Source organism: Oculina patagonica, chromosome 6 (genome assembly GCF_052425735.1).
Source record: "Oculina patagonica isolate OP01 chromosome 6, crgOcupat, whole genome shotgun sequence".
NCBI lineage: Eukaryota > Metazoa > Cnidaria > Anthozoa > Scleractinia > Oculinidae > Oculina > Oculina patagonica.
The window spans coordinates 36,893,927-36,912,944 of record NC_135763.1 but is presented as its reverse complement, the minus strand read 5'-3'; the positions used below and the strand labels follow the sequence as shown (position 1 = coordinate 36,912,944).

General features: G+C 37.5%; 2 protein-coding genes across 4 annotated transcripts; both read left to right on the top strand.

Annotated features, from left to right (window-relative positions):
• The first annotated feature begins 133 nt into the window (after positions 1 to 133).
• Positions 134 to 2,459, top strand: LOC144657727 (transmembrane protein 177-like). The gene is made up of 2 exons (XM_078518074.1): positions 134 to 1,078; positions 2,272 to 2,459. The coding sequence occupies exons 1-2, from the start codon at positions 178 to 180 to the stop codon at positions 2,310 to 2,312; spliced, it is 942 nt and encodes a 313-aa protein (XP_078374200.1). The 5' UTR covers positions 134 to 177; the 3' UTR covers positions 2,313 to 2,459.
• Positions 2,460 to 6,677: 4,218 nt separating this feature from the next.
• LOC144657465 (insulin-like peptide IlO1_i1) lies at positions 6,678 to 18,805 on the top strand. Of its 3 annotated transcripts, none has more exons than XM_078517800.1 (4): positions 6,678 to 6,807; positions 15,874 to 15,908; positions 17,240 to 17,460; positions 17,688 to 18,805. In XM_078517800.1, the coding sequence occupies exons 3-4, from the start codon at positions 17,241 to 17,243 to the stop codon at positions 17,837 to 17,839; spliced, it is 372 nt and encodes a 123-aa protein (XP_078373926.1). In that variant the 5' UTR covers positions 6,678 to 6,807; positions 15,874 to 15,908; position 17,240; the 3' UTR covers positions 17,840 to 18,805. The 3 variants fall into 3 exon arrangements, with proteins under 3 accessions (XP_078373926.1, XP_078373928.1, XP_078373927.1); XM_078517801.1 differs by lacking the exon at positions 6,678 to 6,807 and adding an exon at positions 14,310 to 14,585; XM_078517802.1 differs by lacking the exon at positions 15,874 to 15,908 and having other exon boundaries at positions 6,700 to 6,807.
• Positions 18,806 to 19,018: the final 213 nt, after the last annotated feature.

Genomic DNA, 19,018 nt, shown 5'->3' with positions numbered 1-19,018 from the left:
TGCAAGGATTTAGTGAGATAATAAGTTAATCGAATGGCCTTTTCCCCCACCCTACCCTTACTCCGTTAAGATACGGCAAATAAAAGCCTGGGACGAGTACGCTCTTCCCAGACCCCGCGCGGTCCATCTTTGCGAAGGTCGCCATTTTAATTTTCCCGGTGACATGTGCTAGTCAGCATGGCAAGCTTACCTGAACTACTTGGAAAAGTTACGAACCAATTCATTGCTGTATCCGTAGGTTTAGGTATCGGAGGACTTTTTATTTACAAGAATGCAGCTAACGTGTTCCCTAATCAAGCGTGCAAACCGATCGTGGCTTTGAGAGAGGAGGAGGATGGTGGCTACGTGAAAATTCCTGAACGCTGTAAAACACAATTTAATGAAGTGTTGAAGAAGTTTGGCTACAATGACAACGACAAAATAACCTTTTTTATAAATCAGGGAGTTCACCCGATTTCAGCGGGTTCACCATCCTTTCCTAACGGAGCCGTTGTGAGCTTGCCAAAGTGGTATATTTTTGAGAACTACGAAGACATCGAAAAATGTGGAATAACTTTTCAAGGACGAGACATCAAGTGGGATTCGGAGTTAGGTGTTATGATCAAAGAAACCTTACTGCCGACCGACGACATGATAGCTTTTTGCATTGCACATGAGCTTGCTCGAATGCAACGTTTGGAATACATGGCCATCAATGCTTTTATGGCGCCAACGTGGTTGTACACTACATATAGGCTAGCCTATGCTACACCTAAGCTAGTCAAACTTCACACAGCGGTAGATATAATCCTCAAACTTTGTATTTGCCGACTGAGCTATCTTTGTTACAAACAGGTCAATGGAAAGTTATATCACGATGTAGTTTACAGAGCAGATGAGATCGCTGCTAAGTGCGAGCCCAGAATGCTTCAAGGTGGCATTGATATGTTCTCCAAGAAGCTAGAGCTCAACCAAATTCGGCGTAGATTGCTTGGGAAAAGAGGAAAGAACTATTTCACTGAAGAAGGAAATGATATTGAGTCATACCTGTACCCACTTATGACAGACAGACTAGAGAGGCTGAAGGCCATAAGCACAGGTATTACACCCCAGGGGGGGTACTCGCAGTATACATGACAAGGGGGTCCGACGGAGCTTCATATTGCGAACCCAAAAAAATATGTGAGCCTGAAATTTTACACCCCAAAAAATGCCTAGCATCAAAATTTTCTACCCCAAAAAGTACAAGACCAAGCACCTCGATACTGATTTATTTAATCAGACAGACTTTAAGACCTAAAAAAATACATGACAGATCTCTTGACCTAAAAAAATACCAAGGGTGTAAATTATCGACCCAACAAAATACGTCGGACCTCCCCGTCATGTATACTGCAAGTACCCACCCTCCCCTGGGTATTACACTAACTGGAGTGCATATCGCTTCTTAATGCATCACTAAGGGGGTTATCCGATTTTCGCCACCAACCAACTTGCCACCAAGCAAAGGAGTGAAAACCCTGAATATTTTTGTTCTTTAAGTGTGGATAGGTGACTTCACTTGGTGGCGCGTTGGCTAGTGGCAGGACTCCCTGGTGGCGAGGTGACCGACATTTATAAGGGGTGGTTAGGGAAGCCTGAATTGAAGTTTCCTCCTCTGGCCACTCCCTCTCTGTTATTGGAGTAAGTGAACAGATGCTGCCACTCAAATTCAGGCTGTGGCCAGGAAAGGACACAGAGAATTGTCAAATCAGAGTCGATCACTTATTGGTATAAATCTGTACAAAGAAAAATCTGATTTGAACCCCTGTAAGAGTAAAATGTAATGCACAAAAGTACATCGTTATGATTTGATGTAGGCTGGAACCTGAACTTTTTTCTGGGATCCACCATACCCCAATGAATGGGTTTTTTCCACTGAAGCATGCATGGCAGATGTCCAAATGGCAGTGAGAGGCCAAAATGAGAAGCGCAAAGCCTTGTACATTGCAGTATGCAATCAGCATGGAATATTAAAGCTAAAGTTACTTTCCTTGAAGTGAAGGAAGGCATTTTGCAGTAAAATAACAGAATTAAGATTCAGACCTTCAGAAAAGGGGGGGGGGCGGTGATCATCCAGACCCTGGAATAAGGGGGGAGGCCTTCTCAAAAATATTTTTTCTCGGCCCCACAGGCTTCTATTTGGCCTTAAAAGAAGGTCTTGGGCCCCTCCCCTAGATCCTTCACTGCACACAAAAACAATAACTTTAATGCCAGCAGCATCAAATAAATTTTGCTTTTTTTTATTTTCAGGGTCTACCACTGTGTCCAGTGACGAGCTAGCTGCTCAGTGATAGCAACTGATGTTGAAGTCTTGTTCTTATCTTGTAATTTGGTGTTTCACATTTCATTTGTGTCATCTTTTTACACAGTCATGATAACACAGTTCAGCTGTATAAGTTTGAATTCTTAAATAAAATTAATCAGTGATTGGGCAGTGATTAGCAGAAGTCCTCTTTCCTAATTTTCAAATTAAATTGATGATAGAAATAAGTGAATTACGGTTTGTCAGATTAAATTTTGTGACAGGATGTCAAGAAATCCAGCGCAAAATCAAACAATTCTGTTCCAGTGAGACTTTCAGTCTGTTGTCACATGTTTGCTTTTATAGAGGATATTACACGGCGGCGCGAAGATATGAATTTTATTTTCGAGTGGTAAAGCAATATGCATATGTATGAATGAGCGCAGCGAATGAGTAAAATATTGCTTTTACCACGAGAAAATAAAATTCATATCTTCAAGCCACCGTGTAATTTTCTTTTCATTATATAGACAAACACCATGCATGAAGTAAAAGTAAAAACATTTTTATTCATCGAGAGATGTAACAATTGAGCAAATTGCCAATCTGAAAGGCAAATTTCGCGAACTAAAGCTATCAGAAGATGTATATCATAAATGTTAAAACAGTCTGTTCATAGGCTTTCATCAATGTCACTGATAATATATAATTCACCGTTTTGAAATCTCTTTCTGCTCAAACTCACCGCTTTTCTGTTTTTTGATCGCAAAGTCCTGAGGTTCGGCAACTGAAATGTCTTGATTTTCCCTCCCTTCGTCTAACTCTCCACAAGCAAGAAGCTCTTTTAAATAATTTCAAGTCATATGAAGTCTTTTTTTTACCTTTTTTCGTGTTAGCATTTTCCTGCTCCTCAGTGAAAAATTTTATTTTGGCTTCAGAGAACTTCACGAATCGATAGCTCGCCATTTCCAACCGGCGTTGGCAGCTTTGCACAAACAACCATGCAAAGGCGGGAAATGACGTCGTCGATATCCTCACTAGTGAGGATATGGAAAATACGCCACTACAGTCCCGGATGCAGTTTCGTACGAATTTTACGAGTGGTCTATTTTCCAGTAAAACACTCGCGGCTATATAATAATATTTGATATTTCTCTGCTTTCACCAATTTCGGTGTGTTTTTTTTTTTTCTTTTGATTATAAAGCAAGTTCATGGCCAGCTTCTGATACAAACTTAACTACTAACCTTCAAAAATAGCTGCCTCTCCTGACCAGATTCTGGACAAAATCATTAGATGTATAGATTTCAGTTGTGGCTGTAAAACGCATAAGCTTTTTCGAGCACCGAGACGACTGTATGTACAGCGGAGGCTAGTAACTTCTTGGAGGCTGGGTTTTGCATATAAACGGCACTTACTCCTCCAATAAGTGTTAAAATTCGCCCTCGGTCTCAGCGTTTCACAGACCTTTTTTGTCTGGAGAGTACAAAGTAATGGAACAGGCGAACAATTATAGTGTATGCTTATGAGACCTTATAACAGCTTTCAGTTCTGCCCATTATTGATTTAGCTGATTTGTGCGCACGTGGTAAACTCCTACCCTCGTTCATGCCCTGGGTGAAATGCGTAAAATCATGGGGGCAGGGAAGCAGACATGTCCCTCCAAAGTGACCACTCCCCCGGGGCTCCTTTCTTTTCGCCCGCGATATACTATATCTCGCGCGTTGCGCGTTTCCTCGCGTAGCAAAGGTGGGGCTTTCTCGGAGAAAGAAAGAAATCCTTCACACTTTGTTCAGACTATCAAGAATCCGTTTTGCTCGTCCAGAAAATCAGAAACTCGTCGTCAAATTCAGAATGATCGACTTGTAGCAAGATTAAATTTATTTAAGTGTAATTTTAGAGGAAGAATTAATTAGAAGCAGACTTCGCTATGTGTGAGATATCAATCCAGTCTCTAATACTGATATAACGGTAAAAAAAACATCAGCTTAGAATTTTTATCTAAATAATTCGAAATTGCTGTTACAACCTGATAAAATAATTGTTTATTATGATAATAAATCAAGTGGGTGGCAGGCGGTATTTGCAACACTTGCTTATCAAACTAATAAAGCTACAATTACAAGTCGAGACTTTTGCTACTTCACCTTGCATTGCGTCTCAGTCATTTGGCGTTTGGGGTCCTATCAGTATAATCGACCTCAAGTGCCTGCTTATCAGTATTGTGGCTTGTATCCAAACATTCTCGTTACAAGCTCAGTACTAACTGTTTTGAACTTTTGAAAGAAGGCAAATACTAGCAAAAGTAATTGTATCCATATTTATCTTGTGAGGTCATATGTTGGGAGCAGAGTAATTATTGAATCAGATTTGCTGGATTTACTATATTTGTTTTAAAGTGTTCTTGTAATTTAGTTGCTTTACCTTGCCAGTTTAATTACCTCCAAAGAAGGTTATCATTTATTTTCTGTTTTTTTTTTCTTTAAGATAACCCTAGCCTGCATTGCAGACGAACTAAACCCCGGTCTGCAACGCAGGCTAGATAACCCGCGAGAGCAACAACTGACTGTCATAAATCGCTGATATGAATTAGGTAGACAGGTTTCACTAATTTGTAAAGTTATCAAATACCTGGAAAAAGATAAGGGGTAGATGCAACAAATCGGCACTGGTCTAGATTACACGTGCGTAGCCACATGCTTCTATCATTTTTTTTACATTTATGTACTAGTTTATTTTTTTAAAGTTTGAAGCCGGCCTTTTTGAAACCAATCTGTAGTTTACCAGATAGTTAACATGGCCTGTTTGACCCTTTATCGCATGTGACGCCAGCACATGTTGTATTCTTTTTCTCAGTATGAAGATTTAATTTTGTTTCAACCGATCTTTAAGTTTATTTGGACAAATAATAAGTTTCTGTACCATCCTGTTTTTAGTACGAATCTGTTTTGTTAAGTTTTCATCAATTTCAAACCCCCCAGGGTGATAAATAGTGAAGCAGGGTCACCAAAGGGTCACCAAAGGAAAACTGTTTTGATTGAGTGAAGCATGATACATGTATTTCTCAACTGCCGCAGTAGGTTAACATTAAAATTGCGAAATTATAAAAAAAAGGCCAAGGGCAACTAAACCTAAAAAAATAAACATGACCGAATATTTCATTTCCACAGTCATGGGGATTTGACGTCTTTAATGTCCGGAAAGACACCTGAGGCACATTGTGACACATGTATTCTTTAGTGCCTTTGATTATATAAACGCCGATTAACACTGGCTGTAATACAGGATCACACCATGCATAAAAACATTGAAATGGTCACCTCTAGGCTTAACTAGAACTTTCATTGTTTTTTTTTTCTATCCAAAAATCGGCAGAAATAGGCCCTGCGGCTGTTGTACAATGTGCACATTTCCTGGAGGCGGGAACTTCCTAGGCGCAAATAAAACATTGACCGTTTTGTGTGTTTCGCCAGACCCCTCATATCGTCATTCCTTTTTAGGCCTTTGATCGTAATCTGTGGGATTTTGCGGCAGGTTGAGGAGTCAAGCGGATCTGCAGAGAAGGAGGAAAAAAGGAATAATTGTGCTTTTATTTAGTGAGTCTTAGTTACCCGAACATGGCATTCGATCTGACTTGCATGAAAGTAGGTTACGGCAATAAATGGATGTCTTCCATTATTTCTGGGCTTCTTTGTTAAAATGTGGCCCTTGTAATCGATGCCCTTTCTCATTGCAAGCCACACAGGCTGGGAAAACGTTATTTCTATGCCAATAAAAATAAAAACACTGGCCCACGGGCATATGAGTCAATAAACTTTCGGCAAAACTTGCGTAGCGCGTGTATACAATTATTAGGTCACGCCGTGCAAGCTGCTGGGTGAGATATTTAGATCAAAAGTCGTCCTTCGACTAGTACTATAATTTAAAAAACTCATTTTCATTTTAAGGCAATGGAATGTAATAACACTTCAATTAGGTTCCAAAGGTCGGAGTTTCCCGCGCTGAACAGACGGTGAACTTTGCGAGTTTAATTATTATTATTTTTTATACAAGGCCAAAGATCCTCACTCTTTTATTTCATGGCTGAGAGCCAATCGCAAATATAGTTTGCATGCACTTAAGTGGTTTAATTGAAAAATAATTCACTTACACATCTGGATCTGGGGTTCTGAAATCAAATCACATAAGACGATGAAGAAGTGTCCGCTAGATATACGAGATTCCTGGATTGGACGTAATCCTAGCACTATTTACGGAGGGTCAGTCAATTTCACATTCGCATTAACAGGTCTTATACGGCAAATTAAATTAGGTGACTTCATTCAAGTCAGGCATCATGTAAGCTTTGTAAATGATACCTTTAACTAGCCAATCAAATTAAAGCCACCCAGTTATTAAAGGGAGTGTAACAGCGAGGAAAAGCTCAGATAAAGTTCACGCGCGCTAGTAAACTTCCTTTAACCCGGATATACCACTGCAAATCACAAGCTACACAAAAACAGTTTTATATTGCTGAGTAACAGCCTTTCCTTTTAGAAAGCAAAGGTAAGAACGACGTTTAAACATTGTCTTTTAAAATACATTATAGATGGTATCTGATGCGGAAAATAGAAACCTGTTTTTAAATCGAGAATGAAAAACGCGCAGTTTTTGCGAAATCCTTTATCAAAAAGAGTTCTGGCTCGGTGCAAAATCCTCCCTGCCTGCATTTTCGTTTTCTTGCCCATAGATGTTTTCGTGAATGAAATAAGCACTGAAAGTTTCTTTTATCTTTTTCGTACCAAAAAAATCCTGATAACTGGATAAACATATCATATAAAATGATTGATAAAATTCCTTTATGCCATTGCGAAGTAAACGGGTACGCCATACTCGCCCCATAATCCCTACATAATGGCTTTTGTTGTAAAGAACTTTAAACTATTATTCGGCTCCATTACATAGACGATATTTTATATCCATGTTCGCTTATCTAAACCGAATTTAAGTTTCTCGAAAGTTTTGGTTTTTAGTCTTTTTTTTTAAGTGTGACAACCGTGGCTATAATCGAACGGCAAAACTAGCTCAGTAGTTAAAGGCGTTTGTGGAAGAGCTTTCGTTCACAGGAAGTTTCAGTGGTCAGTTTGATAAATTTTGAGACCTTGCATGAAATTGAAATAAATTGTAGTCTTCCTGTGTTTATAAAAAATGTGGTATGTGTCTTTCAAATAAATAAAACTGAATCCGGGACGGATAAGACCAGCGATCTTTGTCGTGTGGCAATAAACAGTTTGCGTGGAAAAGGGCGATACGGTCACAGAAAATGCTGTAAAACACGGGTCAGAATATTCACAGAAAGAATTCAAGAAGTTTATCGTGACATTCCTGAGTTGATGACATCTCGTGACAATACAGTCTAAACACAGTTTACGGAATTGTGGTAAACTTCGCTGACAGAATTTATTCCGCGGAACTAACCGCAATGCCCGCCCAACAAAGTGCCAGAAATTTTGTTAAAATATTCCCTGTTGTAGCGCAAGAAATTCCGACAGAAGACTCCTTGTCTATAAAGTACACAATGTGTTGTACATATTTTCTGCTTCCGAGATTTTTATCACGGTCTACTTTCATCTATCAACGAGTACTTAGACTTCAATTAACGTTGCACGAAGAGTAAAAGATGCAAAACATCAATGCTTCTAATCTAGAAATAATAAATTTAACGACAGATTAACAGGGTTTCTTGTGCTGAAGTGTATAAACAGGCTATATATTCGGCAAAATGACCGCTACAATCACAGCGTTCATAATCTAAGCCCAAACAGATGATGTCTTTTTTCTGGACGATTCGAATTCGCAAAAGGACCAAAAGTTCCTTTTATGTTGCCGTGTTGTCTGCGAATTCGGTAATTAAGTTTCAATTGCATTCAATACTTTATCTAGAATCAGAGATTCTGTAATTTCCATGCCAGTTTCTATATAAGGCCCAGTTGGATTAATCGACTTTTATTACCAACAAAACAATCTCGGTTCGGTTATTAATTAAATCCAATTTTGGGGTCATTCGGAACGGAAGGAAGCGGTTTTTGATATCCCAGTCGGGTTCTGTGTATGAAAAATCGCCGACGAGCATCAAAGATTACACGTGAAATATAAATTAGTTAGTTAAGATAAAAATCATCTGAAAAAACAACAACAAACAATTAAAATCTCTGGTAGATGTCAGTACAGTATCTACTCTAGCTGGCAGACTGGTAAAGATTATCTATTGATGGCAGCATTAAGCAAAATCAAAGAAGCAAACTTTTTAACTAGAAGCAGTGCACCCTTAATTTTTCCAAAAAAACCACAATTCTTTGTACTAATCGCCAGACATTTTTTGTTAGTTCTGAGACTAGCTCGAGACTTTCTTTATTTTTCAGTTGATCAGTTTTACTGTAAAGTGTGGAGACGCGATTTGATGTAACACTTGCGCACTCGTGCGCACACGAAAGGCGCTGTATGCAAAGTCACGTTTTTGGGCTGAACTGTTTTGGCGAAGTAGCCTATTTCTACCTTCACTCGTAAATACCAATTTCCTTTGTTTTCCTTTACGAATGATTAATGAGTCTGTTAACAGAACGTTTCAATAACAAATGAGGTATGTCGAGTCACGTTTTGAGTCAGTTGTTTTGTGAGAGTTGCAACGAGCTCTTTCACCCGAAGTGCACCCAAAATCATGACGAAATTACTTTAATTTTCCTTTCTTTGTATTTTTGTTTTGTTAGAAAAAGACCTGAAGCATTCTAATTTAGCTATCATCGTATTCTACGAATTTTCACTCACTAACCGTATTTTCTAGATAAATTCCGGGGACGTTTATTAAAAAGAGCTAAAAGACGACCTTTTTAGACCCCCTGTTGAATCGAGAAAATGCGCTATCAGGTTTAAATGTTTCAAACAAGAATTTTTCGGCGCCTTGCGTGTAGACTGGCGCTATAATTTCTAAATTTGGTATTTCTTTTTCATGATGGTGATCTGACCGGCTCCAGAGGGATAAGGATACATATCCGACTGATCGTCTGATCTCAGTAGCTTCTCAGTCAACTCGGAAAGGCTAGAATTATTTTATACCGCCCGCCTAGTGAGGTTAATAGTTTGATTCAAATGTACTGTACCTTTCCGCTTTTTGTGGTTATAAGAAGTTCGACAGGGCTATTCTGGTTTCCAGGTGAGTTTTTGATGATTCGAATGTTCTAGTTTCTGTATAAACAGTATAAATGCAATATTTTTTTTATGTTTTGCACATGCGAGGTTGATATCTCGTTTGCAGACCTTTGCACATGGTAATGTTGGGTGATTACCCCCCCCCCCCCCCCCAAGCCGAAAAAAAAAACGCAACGCAGAAACCCTAAAGAAAAAAAAAAAACTAGTTCCTGAGTTCATTCTATTTCTTGTGTTTTCAAGTAGACTTTTTTATGTGACTTATTTTAAACTGTATTTATCATTTTCGTGAGCACTCCCCTGCTTTAAGATCTAGAGGCACTATTAACTTTTTCTCTTTTTTCTTTCAAATCGTTCTTCTTTTATCGAGTGCTATCCAGTAAGTTCACATGTCCGTGATCAATGCGTAAATTAAGCTGCTTATGCACTCAATGAGACCTGAGTGCCGTTTGTCCGATGCTTGGTGCAAATCCATGCAAAGGTCAAGAGTTTTAGACTGATCGGGATCTTTGTGTTGTGTTTCCGTGATGTGCTTTTGGGCAAGACGCGTTATCTCATAGTGCCTCTAACCTGCGATTAGGCGTTATTTTTCTCGCGGCTGTTTCCCCTTCCCTTCGCCGCGAAAAAAGAAAGCCTGATCGCAGGTTATTGTATCAGGCGCTCATTTTTCCGTTGACTACACCGCCGCGAGAAAAATAACGCCTGATCGCAGGTTAGAGGCACTATGAGATAACGCGTCTTGCCCAAAAGCACATCGAAACAGACAACACAAAGATCCCGATCAGTCCAAAACTCTTGACCTTTGCATGGATTTGCACCAAGCATCGGACAAATGGCACTCAGGTCTCATTGAGTGCATAAGCAGCTTAATATACACATTTATCACGGACATGTGAACTTACTGGATAGCACTCGATAAAAGAAGAACGATTTGAAAGAAAAATAATTAAATAAACAAGGGGGAAGGTGACAACTGCAAACAATTGCAACCCAGAGTTTACATGACCATGCAAAGAAAACTGGCCAATTAAATTGCTGCAGGTTAGGAGTAAATAAAGTCTACAAGTTTCCATGTTCCGCTCTGTAGTTTTAATAAGAGCTAGGCGAAGTGCTTTTATTCAAAGAAAGCACAAACAATTGATCTTTAATACCTGCATCGTAAAGACTAAAGGGTTCAATAAAAATAAAAAAAGAAATAAAAAATTTCCTTTTTAAAAAATATCGAGTTTAAAAAAAAAAAAAAAGGCCAAAAAAAAAGATGGGGGTTAAGAAAAAAAAAAGTATACAAGTTTCCATTTTCCGCCCTGTAGTTTTAATAAGAGCTAGGCCAAGTGCTTTTATTCAAAGAAAGCACAAACAATTATCTTTAAACCTGCACAAAGACTAAAGGGATTTGCAATAAAAATTGAAAATGAGATAAATCATTTCCGTTTCAGAAACGATCTCGAGAGACGCACGCAATCAATGGCGAGACAACAAGTGAATGGGCTTTCTCCCTTCCTTGTTTAGCGTTAAAATTCTCCCTATTGTTTATCTCATTTTCTATAACAATTCTTGGGAGAGTTAAGCATTTGGTCAGGACGTCTTTCCCCAAAGATTATCTGGAGAGGCTCTTCATTCCCTGCCTAGCTAGACTTTTTTTAAAAATTCAATAAAAATGTTAAATTTCATTTCAGTGCAATGAACTTTTATATAATCAAGGTCATTGTGGTGTTTTTCACTTCCATGCTTTATGAAGTAAGTTCCACTCTTGACCTTCATGTAAGCCACACGTATAATGACTGAATGAATGGGATTACGTCCCAGATTAGTTTACATAAATTGGGTTAGTCCGATAATTCGAAATGTAGTCTAGGACAATACGTGCCTCATATACGAAGGGGTATCAAGGTCTGCGGCCTCGCCCCCCCCCCCCCTCCCGGCCCCACTGCTGGCGCTTGCGGCACTCTTTGGGGACATAGACCCCTATATGAGAAAGAAATCGCAAAAAAACTTACAGATTTAGTTTGTCAAGGACAATTATCCTCACTCTCTGTGGGAATTGTTTTAGTGAGAGATTTGGTGCGCAATTTTGCCAGGTTTTGTAAAATAGAACTTTTTCATACGCTGCAGAATCAACATAATAATCATTGAATTTTTCTTCAGTTTGAGAACGCTGGATATATTGAAGAACTTATAATTAACCAACACACTAAAATAAAAAAGAATAAACAAATGCATAGTCTGTAGAACTTGATAAATTTTAATTGGCAAGTGCGTAGTCTGCATCCTCTGATGATTTTGAGCCTCGTATTGTCTTTAAGGCTAAAATAATTGAAGACGGGGCGCCGATTCTCATCGCCTACGTGGCTAGCGGTGTCATTGGCGCGGAATGACAATTCTCAGTTCATTTTCGCTTCGCAAGCAGCATCCTCACAAAACTGAGCTTTCTATCGTGGGTCGTACAACAAGTCTCTATGCTTTATTCAAATAAGATCACCACCAACATGACAACGAATAGTAATTTTCACAGGGAATACGACGTTTTATAAAGTAGCTTTAAATTTAAAAAATATTTTACATTAAAGGGTTATTTTTGCTGTGCAAAAATGTTTGGATTCAACTTAAAAAATAGATTTTCTTAAAATCCTCTTTTTATTAAAATTGGGCAAAGACTACACTGTAATGAAGCTATTGGCGTTTCAAGCAAGTTTAATTAACTTGCTTTTGACAATGTAAAAGCCGCTCATAATTCTGGTCAATTGTTTAACTTATTAAATCGGTGGTGTTATATTGGATGATGTTACGATGCGATTGGCAAACGTTAACACCTAACAAGTAGGCCAACAAACGGAGACCAATTTCACTCAGCGCCTTTTACATTTTTGCTGATCGTTGTCGCGATTTGAAACAGCTGTACACCTTAGCACACGGAGACATTCATTAAAAATTCATCGTTCGGACAAGTTAAATCTTAACCAACTTTTGGATATTTGTCCTGAAGAGTCAACAAACAAGACAACTATCTATTTTCCAGGTAAATGAAAAGTCTAGAATAGATATTTTTTGCTGATTTTGTTTCATGTAAATAAGAAATAATCCACATAGATAAACATACAGATAAATTAAGTTTTCTTCAAGAATACAATTGAAGGTTTTACATATACACCCATATGGCTTTGCAATGGACAAGTCACATTTAAGATTTTAATTTGACAGTTGGCTGGGCCGGCGGCGGAGATTTAGAACTCCATAACTTAGGCAAGCGCTATTCCCGAAATCGCCTTTGACTTACCAACTGAAGTTCAACAACTCGACTTTATATTTTTTTTATAGTCGGCAAAGTTCTGACTCGTTTCTGTTGAACATGTTTTAGGCACGTTAATTTGGGTTGATATGGTAAAATTATGCATGGGTTAGTTTATTATCTAGCTTCATTGAGTTCAGAATTCGGGAACAGCTTTTAAAAAGCAGGTTGAGATATACAATATGTTACTGCCTTATCGGAAAATGAAGGTTTCGTGTTTCTTTGTTACGGATTTAGCTTGCTACGGACGGATCATAATTTTCAGTTTTAAGAAGATACACCTAATTGCAATAAGGTTGTCATAGAAAAAAAGAAGGAAAAAGTCAAATAGGAATTAATTAAGCGCATGCATGAAATGTATTCGTAAAAATGGCCTCAAAATGCTTCAAAATACGAATAATTCAATTTATCTTGTTACAGCATAAAAAATTTGACTCAAAGTATGCATATAAAAACTCGTAAGTTTTCTGTAAACGCTATCAGTTATGAAACTACACTAATTAATTCGCATTTACTTTTTTTTCTTTTTTCTTTTTCTATGACAACGTTATTGCAATTAGGCGTATGCGACAACTGCTCAATTAGTCATTTTTTGCAAAATCACTTTCAAACCGATAGAAACCTCAAAATATTCATACTTTAAGGTAGAAAAACACTAGACTGGTAATTACAAGCCAAATAGGAACCGCTTGCGAATCCTACCATATTCCATTTCTGCCTGATTGTTTACGGGAATTTACGTTCGGTTGGGGGAAAAAAAATGGAACGCAAAATAATTTTTTTAAGGTAGAAAAATACTAGAATGGTCATAATAAGCCAAACAGGAACCTGAAAGATGGTTAAGAATGGGAAGAATTGAGAACGACGAACTCAGCGGTGAAAGATTCAAAAAATTTTTTACGCGCGTTACTGATTATGCTCAGTTCGGTGACGTTATCTCTCACCATAGATAAAGCCCAGACTCCCTTGAGCGCGCTTGTAGGAAATGACTACTGTACACCTGTTCGTAAACTTGTTTAGTCTGTGTTTGACCACAAAATCATGACAACTCCATTTCTTTTACTTATCGATGCATCGAGCTATATGACACACAAAAACAGTCAATTTCACAGCACGCTATATAATTATGTCATTTTTGAAACGAGCAAACGAGAGACACATGTAGTAACCATGTAATTGTGAAATGATTTACTCTCAAGGCTTAATACTTCCTCAATCATTCATGAAATATCAAAACCATGCACACTTCGTGCTCTCGTAGCTACTCGAGATCTATAGTTGCAAATCCCCATAAAACATAAACATGAATGATCTGGGCTGGCAATGTCATAAAATATTTCTAGGCATTTTCAGGAAAGTTAAAAATTTGCCATACACGAAGCGCTCACTTGTTCTTTTAGTTCTTTCAGGATTTTTCTGTCACCAAATTGTTTCAAAATGTTTTCCCCAACCTTTTGTATTTTAAGAGTTACATTGCATTCAGATGTTTTTCCATATCTACAATAAGTCTTTAATTATGAATTATGAATCAGTGTGAACTAGAATCACATGTCAAGTTCCAAGAAAACTGTCCAAGAATGCTTTAATTTACTTCTGTTGCTACGTTTTTAAAATAAATTGATTTCATTTGCCTTAGAAACGGCTATCGTAAAATAATCCCGTAAGAGCACTTCACTGAAGTAAAATTGGCGCCAGAAGGGAGCTGGGATGAGACTATTAAAAGCTTGGTTTGTGGTAATTTTTTTAGCGCAGATTCCAACTTCATAGCAAAAACATTTTGAGATTTTGGAGATATGTGTTAAACTGGACAAAAGAGGAATGAGGCATTCCGAAGTGACAAAACGCCTGTAAAAAAGTAGGTTTTCACATTTTCTTTGTTTGGAAAATCTTTTTCAAAGTTACGGCTTCTGTCAGCTGTTCGGATTTTTAGTGCTAACTGGGCGACAAATATTTGTATTTGGATTCATAAACTATTGTTAGTAACAACTTTATGAAATGGGTGGGTTTAGGAATACAAATACAATGCGACTAATGGCTTTGAAAAAGAGATAAAAAGGAAAGAAAAAATATTATTGACGTTCACTGAATAAATGTTGTTCTGTAAAAAACATGTGTATAATCAAAAACCAAGACGGAAAAGACATTGAAAGAATTTTTTTTTTGTAAAATATATGATTGGTTTTGTTCCATTTGTTCAAAACCTTCAAGAATGTGAGACATTGTGAAAATTCTGAATCTGATTTTTATAAGAATTTGACATTAGTACTCAGGACAAATAACTCTATTTTCAAATAAAAGAATTAGGTCCTTACAGTCCATTAAAAAGGATAGGAACATGGGATAAACGGAATGGGGATGGACTAAGGAAAGAGACGTATACGACTGGAAGTGCAGCTGATCACAAAGCGAAATAACCGAAGAAAATAGTCAAAATTTTCATAATCTCTAAAGTTGATTATTTAAGAGGTTTTTGCATATTACTTACGCAACTGTTGATTTCATTAATTTGACTTAGCAAGATAAGTTGTTTTCAAATCGAAAAAGTAGAAGAAATATACTCAAAGAATGCCTGCGAAATATGTAAAAATGCCGGTTCTTCGAAAAGCGGTCTTCTGTTTCGGACAATTGAGGAAGAGAATGATTTGGACTTTTTAAAGAGTAATTTTATATGTTATACATGTTAGTTATTCTTGAAAATAAAAGCCGCAGTTTTATTTGGTCGACACAAAATTTTTTTATTACATCACTGGAACATATTCAACCACATAAATACATGCACTCAAACAAGGTTTTAACCGCATATAAATTACAAAATAACCACAACTAAGAACAATTTTTAGAACGTTCTTTGTTTTCGGGGCAAACGTCAGTGGTCACCAGTTGTAAATCTGGCAAATTACACAACATATTGAAATTAAAATTATATTAGAGAAGTGAAAAGTTTCTGACAATTTTGCTTTCAGCTTTCAGTGTTTGTGAAGTGTTGATTCTTTTAAGACAATGCATCTGGTTACATTGTTTAGTCATTAGAACGATGTTTTGATAACCTATATAACCTTTTGTATTACGTATGGTTAGAAAAGCGAATTTCTATGCAGATTCGGCATCCATACGGACTAAGCTTTGTGTCTCATTTGTTCCAGATTTTTTAAGTTCTGATCGGAGCTCTGTAAAAAAGGTAAGAATTCTTAATATTTATCTGCTATTAAGAATTTTATATCTACTGCCTTATAAGTTTCAGATAGCTTTTTTATTTTCTATCAAAATGAAGCTTTTGTCCAGAGTTTACTCCGCTTTTCTTTTCAAATCTTGTCCTTTCTCAATTTTTCCATTGTAAAGAGACTCAAAAAACCCAATTTTAATATAAACATTCGAAGTCATCGTGTTGATAAAAATAATAAGTATCTTTTTTTGATATACCAAAGAGAGAAAGGGTGGGAACGCAAGAAAATTATTTCAGATGAAATCAGCGACATCGTCTGGTTCAAAATGATAGCAAATTAGATGACCTACTTCAGAAACTTTCACCCCTACAAGCTTTATAGGCCGGGAGGTAAATTAAATGTTAGACTGATCAAAACTTTATCTCTTTGAATCTATTGTTTCTTCTGTATTTTCTTCAATTTTATGGGATTTTATTCTTGTCAAAGATGGGAGCGTTCTTTTTAGTTTATTGCAAAACTCTCCCACGCGTTTTGCGGTTTGCGGACTTCTGAAGTGTTAAAAAATATGTAATGATTTGAAGTCGTGTGAGCATGCGCAGCGCTGACAGCTGTTGTTTCGTTTAGTTTATTCAGTCATTCCAACGTAGAAACTGGTACTCTTTAAAATCAAGTTATTCAAGGAGGAATAAAGGCTAAAAAGTAATTGCTATTACTCAGAATGGTACTTAAAGCAGCTATTGTTAAAAAGTAGTAAGTCTATTGATTTTGTGACGAACAAATTTCCTTAAAAAAAAAAAAAAAAAAATATTTTTTTATTGGTGTTGCTGTTTTCTTTTTTTCTTAAAGAGAAAAGGTGTTTAGGGGGTGCCAGGAAAAAAAAGAAAAAAAAAATTTTTTAAAAAAAAAAAAAAAATAAAAAAACCCAAAGGAGGGGGGGAAAGAGTGGAAAAAAAAAAAGGGGAGGATTAAACGGGGGGGGGGGAAAAAAAAACCAAAAAAAAAGGGAGGTCTTGACCGGCGGCCCCCAAATACAACACAAGCGCCCTAAACCCCCCCGCCCCGCTTGCCTCCTCCTAAATTCCTTCACGAGTATAAAGACTGGTAAGGATGTTCAAAGGCGAAAACGTGAACAAACAGGCTAAATTTGTTAGCGTGCCTCATCTGTGATGTAGATCTGTTTATAAACGTCAACGAAGTTCATTGTTGTGGCAAAAACTAAAAAATAAAGTTTTACATGCCTTAATCCACCCTTCCGCAAAGAAATCGTAGATTCGCAGGCATATATTAGAAATGACAGATAACTATGAAAAATGAAAACTTTATTTTTGGTTTTGATTTCCTCTAGAATGAATATGAAACTTGGATTCGCCGTGTTTCTTCTCCTGCTACTGGTAGTGGTAGACCTGCCTGGAATTCTGGGTCGGAAATGCCACAAAGGAGGCAAATGTAAGATCAACGAAAACTCTCCAATCCCCGTGGACCTTCCTCATCTTTGCGGCGACCACATCATAGACGTTTACAAGAACATTTGCAGCTCAATGTGGGCCAGACGCCGACGTAGACGAGGTAAATATGACAGCAGATTATTACATTTTTTAACCACCTTTTTAATAAATAGGAATTCAGAGAGGTACTTTTCCGGAAAATCCTCGACAATTTATGAAGGGCTCAGTTGTGGCCAGAGATGTCGCAAGCCGTTGCTAAGTAACATCTTTTTGTCGGCAAACTGACGTAAAAACTTTCGATTTTAAAGATTTATGTACCATTGTAATTTTGGATTCTTTTTCCGATAGATATGAGCGCTGATGTGTTTGTTCAAACGAAGCACGAAGCCCAGGATTTTCTTTCCTTCAGAAGACGAAAGAGGGACACAGACTCCACTGATGTTATTGAAGAATGCTGCGGCGAAGGGTGTAGAACAGAAGAACTAAAGGAATATTGCTAAGAAAGAAATTCTCGGGGAACTCCTGTCCCCGCTTTAAACCTGTGTGAATATAGACACATGGCACACTATAGTTAACTTATTCTTTGTTAAAGGTGTTATATAATATTGGTGGTTATTATTAGTAGTTTTATCACACGTCATAGTGATCTTAGAATACATACAATATAACGAATTGGAAGGCTGGGAAGTTCTTTCCAACGAGTGTGGGACTGTAGTTTTCTGTTGTAACATGCAGTGCGTTGTATGGGAAGATGTAAAATATTATTTTCTCTATAAGAATAAACGCTGTGTTTCGAGTAGACGTCATATTCCAATTAAAACCGACTGTCTGCACGGTCAAGTTTTAAATGAAGGCGCCATAACGCGGCCAAAATACAGTATGTACTGTTTTCTTGTGATGTATCGTATTGCGATGTATCGAGAGGGACGAAGGCGAGCCTTCGTCCCTCTCGTTTTTTTTCTCGCTCGCCCGCGTTTTTCGCTCTCCCCCAACTACCGGAAGCCTGGAACAGGCAATTGTGACTTGCATGCATTAATTCACTTGATACATATTCTAAAGAATCGTGCTAACTGAGCCAAATAAAGTCAGATATTTTATGGTAAATTACAAGAAAATATGCCAGCAAAATGCAGATTTATAATTAATCCAGATGTTTTGTTACGAAAATGTTCCGTTAGTTAACGAAAAATGGCGCTGTGAGGTAGAACACAATATTAGTGAAATCATATATAATTTTACGCCGTTTTGGCAGCTACGTAGTGAACGAAATATAGTCGAAAATATAAAATTAAAGAACATCATAAATACCTCGTGAAATGTCACAATGTATTATTTTAATATTTACTCGTCTGTGGTGTTATTTTCCTTGCTTTGAGGTCCGAAAATTTTATGCGGCTTGAACTGTAAAACGTACTTACTCGGATATGTATCCAAAAATGAATAAAAAGATGTAAATATTTACTGAAGCATGGAAAGAGTTGACAGCTTAATGAATCAAAGTTTATCAACCGACATTATAGCGGATCGGAGCTCCTGTCCGGCGCGCGCGAGCGGAGCATCCATACCAGTAGAAAATTTACAGAACCATGCATGCTTTTGGTTTTCCATCGTCATCACAGCAAGAGGCATGGTTCGCGGGCGCGTGCGCCCTAGCTACGTCGCCCCAACGTGGCGTCTAT

Excerpts from the sequence above, each read along its gene's own strand:
- LOC144657727 (XM_078518074.1), top strand. The coding sequence starts at position 178 with ATGGCAAGCTTACCTGAACTACTTGGAAAAGTTACGAACCAATTCATT. Across the intron at positions 1,079-2,271 it reads GCTGAAGGCCATAAGCACAG|GGTCTACCACTGTGTCCAGT; the intron begins GTATTACACCCC and ends TTTTATTTTCAG.
- LOC144657465 (XM_078517800.1), top strand. The coding sequence starts at position 17,241 with ATGAATATGAAACTTGGATTCGCCGTGTTTCTTCTCCTGCTACTGGTA. Across the intron at positions 17,461-17,687 it reads CAGACGCCGACGTAGACGAG|ATATGAGCGCTGATGTGTTT; the intron begins GTAAATATGACA and ends TTTTTCCGATAG.